Source organism: Xyrauchen texanus, chromosome 21 (genome assembly GCF_025860055.1).
Source record: "Xyrauchen texanus isolate HMW12.3.18 chromosome 21, RBS_HiC_50CHRs, whole genome shotgun sequence".
NCBI classification, from domain to species: Eukaryota; Metazoa; Chordata; class Actinopteri; order Cypriniformes; family Catostomidae; genus Xyrauchen; species Xyrauchen texanus.
In genome coordinates this window covers 11,447,482-11,466,800 of record NC_068296.1, presented here as the reverse complement: position 1 = coordinate 11,466,800, position 19,319 = coordinate 11,447,482, and the positions used below count along the sequence as shown (strand labels likewise).

The window sequence follows — 19,319 nt, the reverse complement described above, 5'->3', positions numbered from 1 at the left end:
ATTGTGCCTTGCCGCTTTTGTTTTTTAACTGTTTGAAACATCTCGACCTGTGTGCATGGACATTCCCTGCAGGCTATATTGAGACACGCCAAAACCTTTGGCCTAGAAGAACGCAAAGAATGTGATGTTATATTTCTACTGGCTCACAAACATCTGATCTTGACTGAACACACTGCAGCCTAACAAGCAGAATAACATACTTGGTTGCTTGTTGGGTCACTGATTTTGCATGAGATGAGCAGTCTATGAGATGCTGATTTTTAAGAATTTCTGTTTACACAACACTGTCTGGGTTACAGAGGTTTCCCTTTATCTATCCAGTTGCCACAGGCTCAGATGGATAGTAAGAGATATCTGTAGAAATGTGTTGTTATGGAGGCATTGAATGACCCTGCAGGACTTGGGGATCAAATGTCATCTGGATCACGGGAGTCTTTCAGTAACCTGCTGCTGTTCATGCTCTCTCTTTCTCTCTGCTCTCCAAATGTAACAGGTAACAGAACCCCTGTTCAAAGCCTTGCCTTCAGCTCAGCCAGGAGTAAATAGTCTTACCACAGAGTATAATTACACAAATCTTTTAAAGTGAAGACACAAAACAAGCCACAGGAGATGAGCTCTGCATTCGGTATGCAACTTAATATTTGATGGTTCAAGGTGCTGACAAAATAGCTCTGAAAAACTGTAAAGGTCCACTTACCGTGTCTCCAAGGGTCCTTTGGCTCAACCGCACCTGAGACGATGTCCTTGTCCGAAGGAAAGGTCACCCTCTTTGAGCCGTGCTTAATCCCAGCTCCCTCCCCTGGGGTGGAAGCAGGAGAACCATCCTCCATGCCAGGAGTACTCATAGGCACGTCATCGCTACTTTCTTCTGAAGGTTTCCGTTTCCGTGAATGCAGTTCTGTGAACGTTTCTAAGATTAGGGATTTATCGCAACTTGAGGCACTGTCATCACTTACAGTGGCCGTCTGGACCGCTGGCTCCATTTCCAAAACGCCATTTTCATCCAGACTTAAATCCACACCGATATCCATTTCACCATCATCATCACCCCCATCTCGAACCGTGCATTTGGTCACTGGTGGTTCCTCAACCTTCACATTGCTTTTACTTTGTTTCTGGTCTGCGCTAGAACCATTTAAAGGGACTGCTGACTCTGCAGCTGATGCAATGGATCCATTGTTTTTAATATGCAGTGCTATGATGTCTGAGGAAACCTGAATATCCTCATCCTTAGCATGGACATCTTTTAACCTCGCAAGGACAGCAGCTTCTGTAGTAGCATCCCTTTCCCCCTGGTCTCCATCCATCAGCATGAGACTGTCATGGGGAAAGATTTCATCCACAGGGTGTGATGTAGTGTTGTCATCGACATTGGGTTTTGTCATAGCATTGCACAAATCTACAGCTTGCTCCTCGCAATTCATTTTCTCATTTCCAGAGAGCTGGAGCACACCACTGTCTGTCACACCACTGTCTGTCACACACTTAATTCAATGTAAGTTCCTTCAACCACCAAGACTGCGGTTTAATCCTTTGAAACTCAGGGAGAAACAGTTCAATATCTCCTTGCCAAGTGAATCACACACACAAAGTTCACATGACAGCAGAAATCACTGCTTTTTGTATGGCATCAACATATATTTCCTAAATGTTTGGTGACTGCCCTCGCACTTCACTTAATATTAATTTCATTATTTTAAGGTCTATATCAGAGCTCTCACCTACGTTTGAAATCTCTACTCTAGTTTCTATGTCCAATCCTGTCCTGCAGTTTAGGGTGTAGGTTCCTGCAACATCGGTCACAAAGTTAAAGTTAAACTGAATCAGTGTTAGCCACATTAAAAGAGAATATCTGACCTGGGCATCATGTTGACATTATAGCAAACAATGTGTCTTTAGGGTCCCTGTCCACCATCGATAGTACTGTTACTCTTATCAAGATCAAGAACAAGTTAAAGAATTGACAGGAATATTTAAAGCACACAAAATAAAGACATCAGACGGGTGTGTTGAAATGATGATGATAATTATAATCGGTATTTTACCACTGGCCTGCTCTCGAGCGCAAACACATGTGCGTTTACATATAAAGTACTAAAAAAGCCGACGCTTAGATATAAAGATATAAAGTGCAAAAGCATGTTTAAATATATAGTCGTGTCTTTAAACTGTCAAGACCAAAAATACTTTAATTTAACTTTCGGTGTGTCATATACGCATCGTAGCTCTGAACACAAATAAAAACAGGCGTCACACTCCGGAGCGCGTTCTTATCCTCAAAACTCGCCACAAACGGCCTCGTTCGCACCCCGTAAACACTCAATTCAGACCGCCTTGTTTGAATGCTGTTGAACAGACCGTGAAGAAATAAAATAAATAAATATGGAAAAATTGGACCCGGTGCAGCTTCAGTCCGGACCGACTGTCTGTTGACTGTTCAGACATACGTCATCAACTCGTATTGGATACACACAGGATATTTCAGCTGCAGCACTTTCAACGCTTGAACTGTGTAGCATTTTTTTCTTTTTTTCCTGAGTGATACTTAGAAAGTCGTTTATGTCTTTTTTTTGTGGTTAAAGATTATGTTTTTTTTTTGTTCCGCAACGTAAATATCAGGGATTTCCGCGGTTTATATTAAATTAGCATCAATAATTTGACGAATCAGATCGGCGATGACGTTTGAACTTCCAAACAGCTGTCACGCTGTATGGTTTATGACGCGTTTCATACTGTACTGAAGAAAATAAACAAATGACTAAATATAAATCCTGAATTTTTAAAACTCGTACACATTCGAGTTTTAAGAGGGTTTTGTTTTATGAAGAAGATGGAAATAATTTTTTTTTTATTTTACAACAGAAAAGCTAGCTGCACTTTTTATGGCAAATTTCTCATATATTCAACTACCCACTACTAATTTTTGCCCCACGGAGTTGATTTTGAGAATGATTATGCATGCATTTATGAGGGCGTTTGTTTCAAACACACAATACCGCCCATTTATTTAAAATACTTAAGAAGATAGTTCACAAAATGTTTTTAATTCTCTCATTAATTACTCACCCTCATGCCATCCAAGATGTGTATGACTTTCTTCGGCTGAAGAATATTTCAGCTCTGTAGGTCCATACAATTCGAATGGTGAATGGTGGCCAGAACTTTGAAGGTCCAAAAAGCATATACAGGCAGCATAATAGTAATCCACATGACTCCAGCCGTTAAAGCCATATCTTAAGAAGTGATATGGTAGGTGTGGGTGAGAAACAGATAAATATTTAAGTCCTTTTTTACTATAAATCTCCACTTTATTTTTCTCATCCTTCATTTGTGGTGATTCACACTCTTTGTGCATATCGCCACCTAATGGGCAGGGAGGAGAAGTTATAGTTAAAAAAAGGACTTACACACAGTATTGATCTGTTTCACACCAACACCGATCGTACCGCTTCTGAAAACATGGATTTAACAACTAAAGTCATATGGATTATTTCTATGCTGCTTTTATGTGCTTTTTGTACCATCAAAGTTCTGGCCACCATTCACCATTCAAATTGTATGGACTACAAAGATGTTATAGGCCTATTCCTAAAAATCATAGTTTGTGTTCAGCAGAAAACGAAAGTCATACATATGGGATGGCATGAGAATGAGTATGAGAGAATTTTCATTTTTGGGTGAACTATCCATTTAAATTCAATTTACGTATGAAATCAATTAAATTAAATAAATTAAAAAATACAAAAGTCTCTGCTAGAATACATTTGAAACCAATGGCATCTCTCTGTCATATTGGATAATTGTTAGATAAGCACTCATTTGTTTTGCCCTCATATTTCAAATATGTTATTTTTGTGACTTTCAGTGGGGTGTTTTTGCCATGTGCCCTTTATTCTACATCTGTCCTATAATTGGCTATATGTTTGTGACAGATCCACATTAAGGACTTTGGATAACATATGCATATTATTGTTATAACAAGGAGCTATGTAAAATAGCTCAGCCTTCTCAGTTCGTTTTAACCTTTGTATTAGACTAGTTTTGATGTAGTTTCAGCAATTATAGTGATGCACAATTGACTGGTGCTTTCTATAGCACATCATCGCCAACATCAACCTCAAACAATTACAGTCTTGCAAGGGAAAACATCATACACAAACCTGGAGCTACATATGACAGAATTTCAATTATTGGGGTGAGTTTGTTTCCACCGCAACATACATGTGTGCATCAAGTTCATCCAGCTCACCACTAGAGGTCACCATTACCTTAATTCTAATCAGAATTTTAATCAACATCTCGAAATAATCAAACAATATTGTATCAATAGCAAAAAAAATGTATACTTACAAATATATACAATATACAAATATATGAAAATAATATTTACATACATACATATAAAACATGTTAATTAGACCAAATATACTCCAACCACAAAATATGAATTATATTTTACTAATAAGTGATATGTTGTTCAATTAAATAACATGATGATCATAAATAGTTACATCAAGAATAAATAAATACATTTCAATGTAATAAAAAACTCCATCCAGTTGAATTGAGTAATATTTAAAAACATTAAAGGCTAAGTATTTAAAGTTGTATTAATTTAGTTAAAAATGACAATGTTTTTTTTTTCTAATTCATTCTCTCCTCTTATAGTTCTTGTTTCTTATTTTATTCTAATTATTTTTTTTATTTTTTTTTTTTTTATTTTTTTTTTTTTATCCAATTGGTCCGTTTTGGTTAATGATTTATACAATGGTCTGCACACAAAAGATGGTATATACTCTTTATAGCATTTCATTGGGAGAGAAAAAACGAAAATTTCAGCCTTCCTAGTGTGTCCACTGTGTTAAAGTTAAATTTATGAATCCCTTATGAATGGCATCAGCTTTTAACTTCTAAAACAACAGTAATATTACTATTTTTTTTCAATCTATTAACCAAATTAACATAAAAAATATATGAATACCTGATATCTAGACATGTCATCTTAAGCCAGTGCTGATCCTCAGATTCACCTTGTTTTAAATAGTCTTTTCCCCCAAAAATATACCTATATAAAATATAAAACAAATCTTAAAGAAATATTGACAGGTTACATTTTTATTTTAAGCTAGTGATTTCAGTTCAGAAATCCAAATGCTCCTTGTTTTAGTAAATCAGAATTATCCCCTGCATGACTCACAAACTCATTCTAATAGACTAATATGGTCAATCTTATTGAAATGTCCCACTGTAAATTTAAGTCAAGACTATAACAACTGGCAAATCAAGTTTAGACCATTATACATCACAACACTAGACACCCTTGGCCCATTATATTCCTCTATTAAAATTCTGACATTACTTACAAAACCATTACATTCACTTATTTTTAAAATGGCTCTCATTATTCAGGCCTGTCTAATGTGTGTCTTGACCTTTCATCTGTGCAGAAGACAGAAACAATTACCAGAACACTTTTGCATTTTAAGATTCTAGCTGTAATGAAGTTAACAGTAGTTTAATTTAGTGCTCTGGTTGTGAGAGTGAGCAAAGTCAGGAAACAGAGACCTCCCACAGGTGGCTGAAAGTAAATATTTTAACATCAAATTGAAGGCACTCGATTAGCTTGTTTTTTGAAGTCATTTCTGGGCTCTCTCTGTTTCCTCTGCAATTATTAACGGCTGGTTGTGTCGCTGCCAATCTTATCATTGCCACAGTTTGAGGAAAACCAACTGTATCCTCTCCACCTTTTCATCACCCAACCATGAAACAAAACTGAGACCAAACATGGGAAAAACTAAAGACTGATTTTAAGCCTAAAGGAAAAAGTATGCTTTGCTTCCATTTGCCGTTACATCTCGTGCATTTTGGAAATCGTGCGCACTAGTTCACGCCGGTGTGCATAGTCCACACATGTGCCTGCAATCGACTGCACTAAAGAGTGTGACAAAGCAATCATAGGGGTCATGCTTTGAATGCATCAATGGAGTATGTTTTGAAAGGTTAGGGCACTCTACTGTGCGTGAGACGTACAGGCAGGAAAAAAAAACGAAGCGTATACTAGGCCTTAGACTATGGCCAATGTGGTTCCTGTACTGACCCTACTGAGATGACTTCAACGGGGCTCTTCCACTGGCAGGTGTGGACATGCCTTATTTCCTGTAACTTCCTGTTCCTAACTTCCTGTAAAGTTACCATGACTGCACTCTTTAAAGCCTGCATTAGGTCTCCCATAGCATCTGATTTATTCTGCACATTGCGCAAATTGAAAACGGATCCAACAATGATCCTTGACATATGGGAGGTTGCCTTTTTTGTCAGGACATTACTCATGTACACTTCTCGAGAGATCCATTTAACTGACATAAGTTTTAGGATTGTTGGGATTTATCTGCTTCGGGGTCTAAGAAAGTCATAGGTCTTGCAGAGGTTTTAGACCAAAAGCTGCAAAATGTCCTCAGTTCAAATATCAAAGGCATTGATATATGCTAGGAGTATTGGGCACATTCTGAGATGTGTTTATCCCATTCATCGTTTTGTTAACTAAAAACGGGATACCATAGGAGATGATTCAATCTTAATATTTGTGCTGACTCTCTTTGAAGAGCGTGGTGGTTTTCGGGGTGTGGCCTCAAATTATATTAGTCAGAACTACTCCTTCCACCTGTTACACACACCAAATATCAGGTGTGTGTGTGCGCGTGTGGGAGGCAGGTGCACAGTAACAGGAGTGTTTTTACTGCACACGTTGTCCGCCTCACACTGCTGTCAGGGGGTCCCACATCTCCTCCAGCCAGTTGTAAATCTCCAAATGTGGTGAGTTGGAGGATTTTACTGTTACTCTATATCAGGTCGTTTTTTTCTCCCTCTGTGATTTGCTTTATGTAGCAGTCAGGCAGAAGCTGAGGGAGAAACCATTGTGTCCCAGGGAAAGAATTCATCTTCTAAATAAGCCAAATCCAAGAGTTAATCGCTAATGTTTTTCACACATTTTTGGGAGTGAGAATGGGGCCTCGGTCAATGAAGTGCTGAGAATCAACATCTTTCGCAAATTAAAGGTATAAAAAAAGTGTAGTCTTGCCCACCTAAAATAAGAGATGATACATATGTAGGCTACAATAACATTTTTCAATCTAATAACGCGGGTTATTACAACTGATGGCACGGGCAAAACATAGAGTCTGACTAAGCTGATCCACCAATCAGAATGTTCATTTCAGACACAATTGGATGCCCAATCATATTTTCCATTTCAGAAAGGGGCGGGATATTTCCTGCACAAGCAACCCTGGAATAACCATAAATGTCCCAGCTAAATGTATATGCATATATATATATATATATATATATATATATATATATATATATATATATATATATATATATATATATATACAGGGATAGGAGGGTCACTTTTGAAATGTATTCCAATACAGATTACAGAATACATGCTGATTACTCAAGGTCAGTAACATATTCTAAATACTTATACTTATATATTTACTTTAAAAGTCTGTATTCTAATTCTTCAGCACTGGTAGATTTTATTACTTGTTTTGACTATAAAAAACTCTGTACAGTCCAGTAAGACAAAATACACATATTAAAAATACATTCTCTGAAAAACGTAAATATCTTATGCAGTGTTGTTTCTAAAACAAGGAATTTTAGATATTTTTTACAAGAAAATAATACAAAAATGATTATAAGAATATGATTTTTGCCCTAATATCAAAGGTCTTACTAGAAAAAAGAAATTATGATCCAACGTGAATTGTCTTGATAAAAAAATATAATTGTGTCTGGTAACGCATGTAAAATGGCTAGAAATAGCATTTTAGCTTAGCGTAAAGCTGACCATTTACATAAGGTTTGTTTCTATTTATTCTGCTCTAAACTTACTTCAAACTTACTTCTCTGTCTGCTTGTATGAATGTAACATCATAAGAAAGTTTTTCACCGCTGTTCAAATGCACTTTACATCGCATCATTTATATGTATATATATTTTCCATCTGAAAGGACTAAATAATAAATTAAACAAATGACAATATAATGCAAAGGAATCTCTACAGTAATCATAATACTTTTTGAATGTAACTGTAGTGGAATAGTTACTTATATTTTGTATTTTAAATACGTAATCCTGTTACATGTATTCCGTTACTCCCCAACCCTGTATATATATATACATATATATATATATATATATATATATATATATATATAGCAATATCACACTTGCAATTGTGCTATATGGCCCTAAATCAGCACCGCTGTGATTACCTATGGGACTCGGCAGTGCTGTTTGTGGCCATATAGCACGATTGCAAGTGTGATATTGCTTATATACAACAGTTCAATGAACAAGTACATTTTTTAAAAGTAGGAAAAACTGAGTACAGTCGTGAAAAATGCATTTGTGCATGGAACTACTTTTTTACATGACGGATCAGAATCTGCCGTTGCTGGTTCAAAACAAATGATGCGTCCAAACCTCCGTTAGTAAAATCAAAAGTTAAAAATGTCACATCAGAAATAGTATCACGGCTTGTGCTGTTTCAAACAAGTTATTGGATAAACAAGGATGGGTGTGAGAGTGAGAAAGAGAGAGAGAGATATGGAGTGTGTGCGATCATCTGTTGCCACACCCAAGCAGAGATGTTGTCAGCTTTCTCAGTTGAAAAATAGTGTCCATGCGGGGGTTTTCTCCCTATTTCGCGGTAGCCGGTGTGCAGGAGTCGATCACTATAGAAACCGCAATGTCCTCTGCCATTTTAAACAGCACCCATTGTGTAATTATTCAGTCTGTTTTGTCTGTGATTAGCCATAATGCTGAAGTTGTTAGTTTAAAGCCATTTAAAGCTATTTTCAAGCATTAGTAGTAGTAGTAATACAAGCAATCACGAAGAGTTGTTTTATGTAAACGCAAGCTGATGCAGATTCACTTAACCTCACCTAACTGGTGAGAGTGTGAATGTATGTATATATATATATATATATATATACATACATTCACACTCTCACCTTGAACAATTAAGAGTTTCCAATTCAATTGACCAGCATGCCTTTGGACTGTGGGGAAACCGGAGCATTGGGAGAACATGCAAACTCCACACAAAAAGGCCCTGGGTATATATATATATATATATATATATATATATATATATATATATATATATATATATATATATATATATATATATATACATTTCTCAGGCTTTAGAACTTTAGAAGATTAAACATATTCATTAACCTGTTACATGTCTGACATAATCATACAGGCATGTTGAACCAAGTCAAAACAGTTCAAACAGAACATATGTACATATATTTATTCACTGTAAACCATAGGTATCCCTTTATAAAACTTTAACTAACATTAACACACATTATTACATTATATGTGAGTGGTGGTGGCGTAGTGGCTAAAGCACAGGGCTGTTAATCAGAAGGTCACAGGTTCTAACCCCACAGCCACCACCATTGTGTCCTTGAGCAAGGCACTTAACTCCAGGTTGTTCCGGGGGGATTGTCCCTGTAATAATTGCACTGTAAGTCGCTTTGGATAAAAGCGTCTGCCAAATGCATAAATGTAAATGTTATATAATGCTTAAAAGATCATTAAAACTGCAGTACTGCCCATATCAACCATTAAAAGCTGCTGCTCAAAAGAACATGGAAGCACTGTGTGATATTACGGTAATTTTAACTATACTGCAGTTGACTTGATGACTTCTAGCATTACAGTAAAATGATGTCAGCTGGGAAAACACCTTAATTCATTTTGCAAATGTCTGCTACATATCAACCAAAATATTTACACATTTGTCTAGGGACTTTTGCTTGTTTCACAGGTAAGACCTAAACCAGGGCTGAGAATTAGCAAAATAACTAAAAAAGTTTGCAGTTGTCAGCAATGACTTTCAATATGATTAATTTCCCCAAGCGATTGGCAACTGATATGATATTCTAAAATTACCCTGATGAATGAGGAAGAACGGCAGTAGAGGAAGATTTAATGTCTCATCTTCTCTCATCTATGCTGTCTTTAAGGAGATGAATGACCATGTTTATTTCTGTTACTGTAAAATTGAGTATTGCATACTGAAACACATGCTTAGTGAGAGTAGGAGAGGGAGAGAGAGAGAGTGAAATATAAAGTTAAGAGTATAAGAGATAATATAAGAGTTTCATATTTTCCAGTCCTAAAGGACACCTCTTACAAACAAGCAAAAGTTTTGGAAGTTGACTGTATTTATACTGATGCACATATATGTTGGAGTGGTGGTGGTGTAGTGGGCTAAAGCACATAACTGGTAATCAGAAGGTTGCTGGTCCGATCCCCACAGCCACCACCATTGTGTCCTTGAGCAAGGCACTTAACTCCAGGTTGCTCCGGGGGGATTGTCCCTGTAATAAGTGCACTGTAAGTTGCTTTGGATAAAGGCGTCTGCCAAATGTAAATGTAAATAAACTGAATGCAAATTATCAATAAATAATTACATTGAGCAAGAATTCCAGTTATTTGAAAAAGATTATCCCTTCCCAAAGGAATGAAAAATCACAAATGAGAGCTTTTTTATATCACTATTGGTCCATCTAGAAAGCAGTGAGATAGAATGGAGAGCAAATTGAGTTTTTTTTAAGTCTTGTCTGCAATCAAACACACATATTTCAATTTGAGCTCAAACATTTCCTCCAAGACCAAATTATCTGAACTTTGCTATCTACATAATTGTGTTTGCTCTATTCTCTACTGTATGTCAACAATTATCTAAATTTTGAAAGGAATTTGAGGAGACAATGTTTATATTTAAATGAATGTTAACTGACTCCATTAAGTCTCCTGAGCTATGAAAGAGCAACCCCTAAGCAACAGTGTTTTCCTCTGGGTATATACAGTATATATATACACAAAGGAGGATATTTGTCAAACGGTACCCATGAGTATGTATTTTGTATAATTACAAAGGTCAGTCAACACAGACATTAATCAAATCAATCTTTCGACACATGCACAGGGAAATACAAACACCAGTCCTACATTCTTCCTGTCACTTATCCCATCAGTTGCACCTTCTGGCCTGCTGCCTGCTGCCATTTATTAATGAACTAAAGGACTCAGATGGCGGACAGGCATTAAACCACAATCTGCTCTCACCTTTCTCTGTTTATCTTCGTTTTTCTCCCCTTTTCCCTCAAGCATTAAATGTGGCCTCAAGCATTTCTTGTGCCGCAGGACAGGACGGGGTTGAATGAAGAAGGGACAGGCCAGTCCTCAGGCTGAGCTCTGATAACTTCCACATGTTTGTAAGGTTTTTGAATCATAATCTTCTCTTCTTTAAACCCAGAAGAAAGCAGCAGAGGAGATATATAAAAGCCATACACCTATTTGATCTGCAACCAAGCACCTGCGAGCAGGGACTGATGACCAGTGCAATTTCTCTTCCTTTGCCATGTCATTAGAGACCAAATTCTTCTCCTTTTCCTTTCATTTGAACTCTACCTGTGCTGCATGACCCTATTTCCTCTGCAACATGTGATTAAATGGTCTTTATCCAGAGCCAGTCCTCCCTTTAGGCAAACTAAGCAAGTTGCTTAGGGCCCCCAAACGGCTAGGATCAGCACTGTCTTTATCTCTTCCTCCGCCTCAACTCTCTGGCCAGCAACATATTGTTTGCAAGTTTGTGAATATTTCCAGCATTTTGCGTGTCATTGAATTCTGAAATCTGTCCGACTGCAAAACGTCCAAATCATAGATTGTAAAAAAAGATGGACGACGCCCCTTCGCTCTTTTCCATTGGTGAGAACTGAAGCCGTCAGTGTCCCGATATGGCGCTGACATCTTGGGACTTGAGTCTGCGCAGTTGCGATTTCGGGACCAGAACTGCGCAGTAGTGAGCAGGAAGTAAAGCCGCGAAATCAAGGCCCCGCCCTCACTCTCGCTGAATCAATCGCAAGCACACGCCCCTGCACTTTTTACTTATGACGGTGTGAAACAATTAATTATAGAAATTTAGATATTAAATTTAAAGCTCTTATCTCCTCAGTCCTCCGAAGATCCCGAAAAAAGTCAGTTGGTGCTTCAGTGACTACTTCACTCGGAGAACCTGTCAATCACAGCTGTCAATCATGATGTCACAGCACCGTTTTTATAGCATCAAATAACTAACTAAAAACAAACTTATTTTGAAAACAAACACTTGAAATTACATCAACGTGATAGAAACTACAGTAAATGACAGAAACTATCTTTGGAAAAAAGATGAAGTGAAGTGTAATTTAATTGTTTAGTTGGTCTCACGTCCCGTTGAATAACATGGGAAGGCAGAGTTTATGACCTATACGAGGACCAGTCACCGGGGGGCGATCGAGACGTTTTGGCTTCACTTTTGAGGGCTTGTGTGACACACTTGGTCCAAATACACGTTGCATTCTCGCAATGGGTGCTATACTGCTTCACAAAGGCAAAACTCAGTAATACACATTCTGTGGATTAAAACTGACCAAATCTGGTCACAATGATGATCTGACATGACAGACAGGTTTGACTAAACTATGCTTAAAATCTTAAATTTAGAGAGTTACAATTGCAGTAACTACAAAATCTACACTTAAACCAGTGGTTCACAAAGTGTGGGGCAGGCCCCATTCTCAAATTTCTTTAACTTTCACATATTCAAATAACATTTGTGACAGTACATACAAGAACCAATGTGGCCAAAATCCTTTCCTATTTTCGTCTTTTTATCTTAAGCCTAGTTTATACTTTCACCTGGCACTGCAGAGCATCCTGTACGCGCAGCTCTCGATAAAAAACATAAATAAATAAAATGCTCAGAAATGCTCGTCTTTATGCAAATGAAAAGTGGAAAATGCTGGGTGCCAACATATCATGAGCTGAAATCAGTGACATCTGTCATAAGTGCATTACAGTCTGATGACAATGCTGAAGTTTCTCCTGGAATCATTGATTTAATCATACCATGTTTCATTTAGACTACAAATGGTGATTGCACTCATTCATTGACTCTCTGGCATTGTCAGGTGACCTCACTGCGCTGTGCTTATTGTAAACAAAGACGTTTTTGTGCGTGCACGGCAGATTCAATAACAAAAAACTATTTATAACCACTGACTAATGCTTCCTTCATGTGCTATTGGAATTATCCTAATTTATGAAGTGATTATTACGACTACATCATGTTCAAATCCTTTGTTGTTGGAAAGAACAGGAAATATCGACGACACCAAGTTCATTCATACATATTTCTTGAGGAACCTTTTACTTTGACACCATACTCAGTTAGCCTGCTGATGACAATGGCATTTTGGTTGAATACAAGCTACTAGCTATAGCTGCATGAATAATAACACATCCAGTTTACTGTCATGGCAGAGACATTTAAAAGTATCGCCCCCTTGAGTACTGAGGTTTATTACCGCCACAGTAAGATGTTGAAATCAACATGAAATCAAGATTGACCTTATTTACATTCTTAAAGGAAGAGTTCACCCAAAAATGACAATTCGCTCATTATTCACTTAACCTGATGCCATCCCAGATGTGTCGGACTCTCTTTCTTCAGCAGAACACAAATTAAGACTTTTAGAAAAGATAGAGCTCTGTCAGGTCCTGATAATGGAAGTACACAGGTGCCAGGACTTTGACGGTCCAAAAGTCATATTTAGGCAGGAATTAAGTAATCCATGTGGCTCCAGTTGATCAATAATGCCTTCTGAAGCGAATTGATAGGTTTATGTAAGAAACAAGTCAATAATTAAAATTTTACATTTACATTTATGCATTTGGCAGACGCTTTTATCCAAAGCAACTTACAGTGCACTTATTACAGGGATAATCCCCCAGAGCAACCTGGAGTTAAGTGACTTGCTCAAGGACACAATGGTGTTGGCCGTGGGGCTCGAATAGTGACCTTCTGATTAACAGATATGTGCTTTAGCCCACTACACTACCACCACTCCCATTTAAAGTTAAATGTTTTTAACTTTAAATTGCCGCTTCCATCCAGAGATCTGATGCAGTTTGAAATGGCAGAAGTTCATTCTTCTGTTGTAAATAAGCGACGCTTCTGAATTCTTGCGTGTAGGGATGGGTATCATTAACATTTTAACGGTATTACTACTCTCACTGATACTGCTTCTAGATCCGGTACTTTAACTGTTTTCTTATTGGTTATTTATGTTATTTGTTTGCAAAAAACTCAAAACAAACTAAGAACAGAATTAACTTTGCTTTATTTTCTGAAATGTAAAACAAATGAAATAAACAATATTTTCCAGCAAAAGAAAATACAGTTGTATAGAGCAACATGGGTGGGGCATGCAGGTAGGCTGCAAAAGGACTAACAATTCTTAGCAGTTCTTCTGAAGAAAGATCACCATATTTGCCTTCTCTGGCAGAAGTCGGGATCTCTCCTGGCTTATTGTGTTCCCTGCAGTCGAAAATGCACTCTCGCTATAAGGTTCATTAACATTGGAGAATGCATTAGCAATCATGAACTAACAATTAACAATATTTTACAGCATTTATCTTGGTTAATGTTAGTTACTAAAAAAAAACACACACAGAGTACAAGTCAGTTCTCACAAGTTCTGACTTGACGCTTACCTCACACTTCACGTCAGCTGCTGGCAGGAACCAATTTAAAAGTTAATACGATTTTAATTATCTATTTATTTTTTACACAAACATATCGATTTGCTTCAGAAGACACTCATTCATCGAATGGAGTCACATGGACTACTTTATTGCTGCCTAAATGTGACATTTGGACCGTCAAAGTGCTGGCACCCATTTACATCCATTACAAGGACCTGACAGAGCTCTGTCTTCTTCTAAAAATCTTAACTTGTGTTCTGCTGAAGAAAGGCAGTCATACACATCTGGGAGTGCATCAGGTTAAGTGAATAATGAGAGAATTTTCATTTTTGGGTGAACTATTCCTTTAATGCATGTTCCTGGTCTCATTGTGAATGATTCAACTGTGCATGTTATTCCAATAAAAAAAAATATTTTGTAAAAATGTAATAACTTGCTGTTCCTCTGAAACAAGTTTCCTTTTCACTGATGTGACTAAAGCCCAAAGTATACTTCGGTCAGACGTGAATACCAAGCGTCCATGTACAGGACCAAATCACGTAATCAACAGAATGCGCAAGCACAGAATGCACACAGTCCTATTTTTCTAACCGGGAGTCTTTAACACGCAGAATGCGCATGGAGTTATTCAAGTTTGAAGGCACATAAAGACATCTTTACCGGTCTAATCTCCTGAAGAGGAAGTCTGTTGCTTCATGGCAGTCCTAGTGTGCATGCGGCTACCACCTGTGCATGCACGCACTGTTATATGGAGCATATTTTGACAGGCTCGCGTTCAACTGTATGCAGATTCTGAGTGATCATATCAAAATGTAAGTATACTTAGGGCTTTAGGTCACGCAGGCTAATGGATAATATTTCTAATATATACCTAATATACAACTAATATCCAGGTCTGGACTGGTAATCTGGCATACTTTCCTGGTGGGCCAACTCATTTGGGGCCGATCAGGGGCGGACTGGCCATTTGGAGAACCGAGCTGGCCGGTGGGTAGGCCGCAAAATGGGCCAAATGGGCCACGATAATCAAAAATTTGCTGCCGCGTTATGCAAAATGAACCACAAAATGGCTGAAACCCCCTATCAACAGTTGGGCCAGTTGCCATGTCAAATCCGATTTCTCTTCCCATTCCAGCCCCGCTAATACCCAAATAGCAATTTAGGCTCTTTTTTAGAAAACTCGAATTCAGTCTGGTGTGAAACACCCATTTGTTTTTACGATTAAGTGCCATCCTACATTTTTTCTTGTCATGTATTACCTGGAAATTTGTGACATAATGGAAGTATAATGGGAGGTAAATGGCAACTGAGTTTTTTTTTTTTTTTTTTAGAAGCTGAAAGATCTTGCCACTTGTTGTCCAAAGTGACTGATTTATATCATTTATACATAACTGATGTCAGCCGATCAAGCACACTGCACACCAAAACACATATGCTTATACACAAATTTGCTCAGGCTTTCAAGATTCAGGAAAAACATTCGTCATAGAGACAGTAGAAGCATTTGTAAGCAGCCTAGTCCAAGTATTTTGCCTATACAATGTATGTTATGCAACCAGTATAAATATTCGGTCCACCATAAAATTATTGTGCTGACAGACACGCACACTCCTCAAATCACCACAAAATATTGTTCCATTACACGCCTAAAATCATTTAGTCAGTGAACTGGACATTTAGCGCATAGGAAAAAGGGTTGAACATTTCGGTTACAAATTCATTTTCCCTTTGTAAAGGGTTTATAAAGGGGTTAATTAATAAAGAATAACTCAAATGCATTAAAAGTAATTTGCAGTTATAACAACATGAATAAAAAGGGTGACTTTCAATGCAATCCTTGACAAATAGTGAGCAAATTTAAACTTGCGTGTTATAAATGTACTTATTATAATAAGTATGGACATGGTATAGACATCATAAAACGGAAAACACATGAGCAATGTTCGATTCTTTAATGCATGACAACCATAATAAGCTTCCACAACCCTATCAGAAAACATATCCAAGCTTTACAGCAAGTAAACAAATTCCCCAAACAGAGAAAACCTCTGCTGATGTCCTGAACCACCATTTCTTCCCCAGCCGACACATATGTGACACAGTAGCCGGTTCTTTTTTTCTGAACTCACAGACATGATGTAACCACGCAAGGACGAATGACGTAAGCCTGCGATATCATACCAAATCTGGTCCGACAGCTCAAAATATAAATCTGTATAGTAAGCTAACTCTAGTGAATGAGGCAAGTACAGGGTTTTTAACATTCATTTTGTATGTACTCATTCAATAAGAGACTTTTGTTAATTGTAACAAATTAAATCTCAGATAAATAAGCTTTAATGCAGTTGAATTTTTCAAAGACTAAATTATAATAATTTGTATGTGCAGCCAAGTTCAGAGAGTTACACATGTTATAAACAGATGTGGATTATTTGTTTTCAGTTTTTTTATGATTACATTTTTTTATCAAAACAAAATATGAAAAACGATTATTTAAACTATGAATTAAAGCCAGTGGCAATGAACCTGTCAGGTCCCCTCCTTGGTTGTTTTTATGTTTCCTTTTGGTTGACTGCGAGGGCCCCCTCTCACCCTCCCCTCCCTGTAGTTATGCCCCTGCTTAAAGCCGATGCTCCCGATTAAAACAAGCCCAAATACAATGTGACATGCTGTATAGATTTTGAGGTAGTCTTCACAGAACACAACTTGACATGCTGAGCATCTGAAAGGAAGTTGGCGACTCTTGGGTCCTAATGCCTGCCACATGCAACCTTTGTCAGGCTATGAGTGCAGCTTATACATGGATACAAGATTTTTTGTCTATTAACAGTGCAATTTTGACCATTGAAAATACATTTGACTTAATTTAAAATACAGTACTTTATTGTTAAACTGGACAAGACACTTGCAAAGCATTTGCCAAACATTAACATGTGCATTTGTGTACCGGTGTAAAGTATTTCCATCACTTTCCCTTTTTCTTATTTTCTCTCATTCATCTAGACACCCATGTTTCCCAAGGTTTCACCCTTGACTGTTGTCTCACCCCACCACACCCTTCGTCTCCTCTGTCCGCTTCTTTGAAATATTAATTGCCATCCTAGATTAGTTTGGGAGCGCTTCCTGCAGCAGTCTCACTGGTTTCCCTGGGAAAGGTCTGTAGGAAGCAGAGTGGATGGAGTTGCTGTGTGTCCTGGCGCACAAGTGCATCCAGAGAGTCGTTTAAACATAGAGAGCAGGGCGGGTGTCTGCATCACTCTGTTAGTTTGCCCCTCACCATCAGAATACTCTCATTACCGACATTACTTTTTATCTTGACTGTAGTAGTTGTGCTTGTTCAGGACTCCATCAATGACATCTGTTGTTTGCTTTGACATCAGCAAGAGAATAAGGGGTCCTGGAGGGAGGTTCATTTTGCGTTTAAACCTCTTTTTCTGACTAATATGTCAGATGTGTCATCTAACAACACCTGTAATAAGTCTGAATTACTGTTTGCAGATTTCGCTCTAGTAAAAGGCTGACTCGTGAAACATAAAGAGTTTATAACACTTTAGTCAGACTGTGCCCTCTGCCTTTTTTGATTTTTCTGTGTACACAATGGCCCCAAATGGTAGTTGGACACTTAAGCCTTAGTGCATTAGAGAACAAAATTTTAAACCAAAGATAGCACAAGCAAAACATTTTATTGTTAAACAATACATATACAGTTCAAAATTAAGACAAAAAGCTTTTGGACAATTTCTGGTTGTTGTTATCATGTGAATCATGTCCAGAGTTATGCGGTGAAGTACACCCAGAGTACACCTGTGTTACACATTTTCAAACTTGAGGAATACTGACTTTATAGAACAGCTAAAATTACCTTGGGACCATCTCATCAAAAATGAAGAAAATTGAAAAAAAAAAATAAATAATAATAATAATAAAAAAATATATATATATATATATATATATATATATATAGATCAACCAAAACATTAAAACCACCTGCCTAATATTGTGTAGGTCCCCCTCATGCCACCAAAACTGCGCCAAACCGCATCTCAGAATAACATTCATGGTTTACTTATAGTTGTCTCTTCATATTAATCTGGGATAGGAGAAAGTATTTTAACACCGAAAAAGTTACACACTTCATTCCCAAAAAGCTTAATTTTATTTATGCAAAATCAAAGAATAAGAAAAAAATAACGTATTTCTTTCGCTTAATTTGGGGAGAAATATGACCTGAGCAATGTTCTTAACAGGTTTCGTAAGCTTCACCTGGCCACTGTATCCCGGGCACATCACACTGTGTTTCTACAACCATGTAGCAACAGATATAGTTCACGATGTAGACAGAAGTTTGACTGTGTCTGAGGCTTAAACACAGAGCAGCCATTTCCCATTTCATTCTAGATCAACACATGTGCTGGTTAACAAAAGTCAGACTTACTGGACATCTTGACTGCAATTATAATGCTACAGTTTATGAATCTGAGGGCATTGCAGTCCAAATAAAACACAACTTGGACCCTGCAATACATAGCTCTACCAGTGGGATAGTCTGAATATAATTGAGCACATGAGAGTGGACCAAACCAGTGGTTCTGTTTATTTGTATTTTAGACTTAATGCACATGGCAGCGTAATTGTTTGGATCTTCTCTGAGGTGGTCTGGCACGATTTGAGATTTTAGGGTGAGGATAAAGATTTTG

General features: G+C 37.5%; 1 protein-coding gene across 1 annotated transcript in view; it reads right to left on the bottom strand.

Annotated features, from left to right (window-relative positions):
• LOC127661657 (protein phosphatase 1 regulatory subunit 37-like) overlaps positions 1-2,437 on the bottom strand; it is a 62,982-nt gene extending 60,545 nt beyond the window's left edge. Inside the window, exon 1 of the mRNA XM_052152470.1 lies at positions 698-2,437. Coding sequence (XP_052008430.1) covers positions 698-1,424 — 727 coding nt within the window. The 5' untranslated portion in view covers positions 1,425-2,437. The remainder of the gene's footprint in view (positions 1-697) is intronic.
• Positions 2,438-19,319: the final 16,882 nt, after the last annotated feature.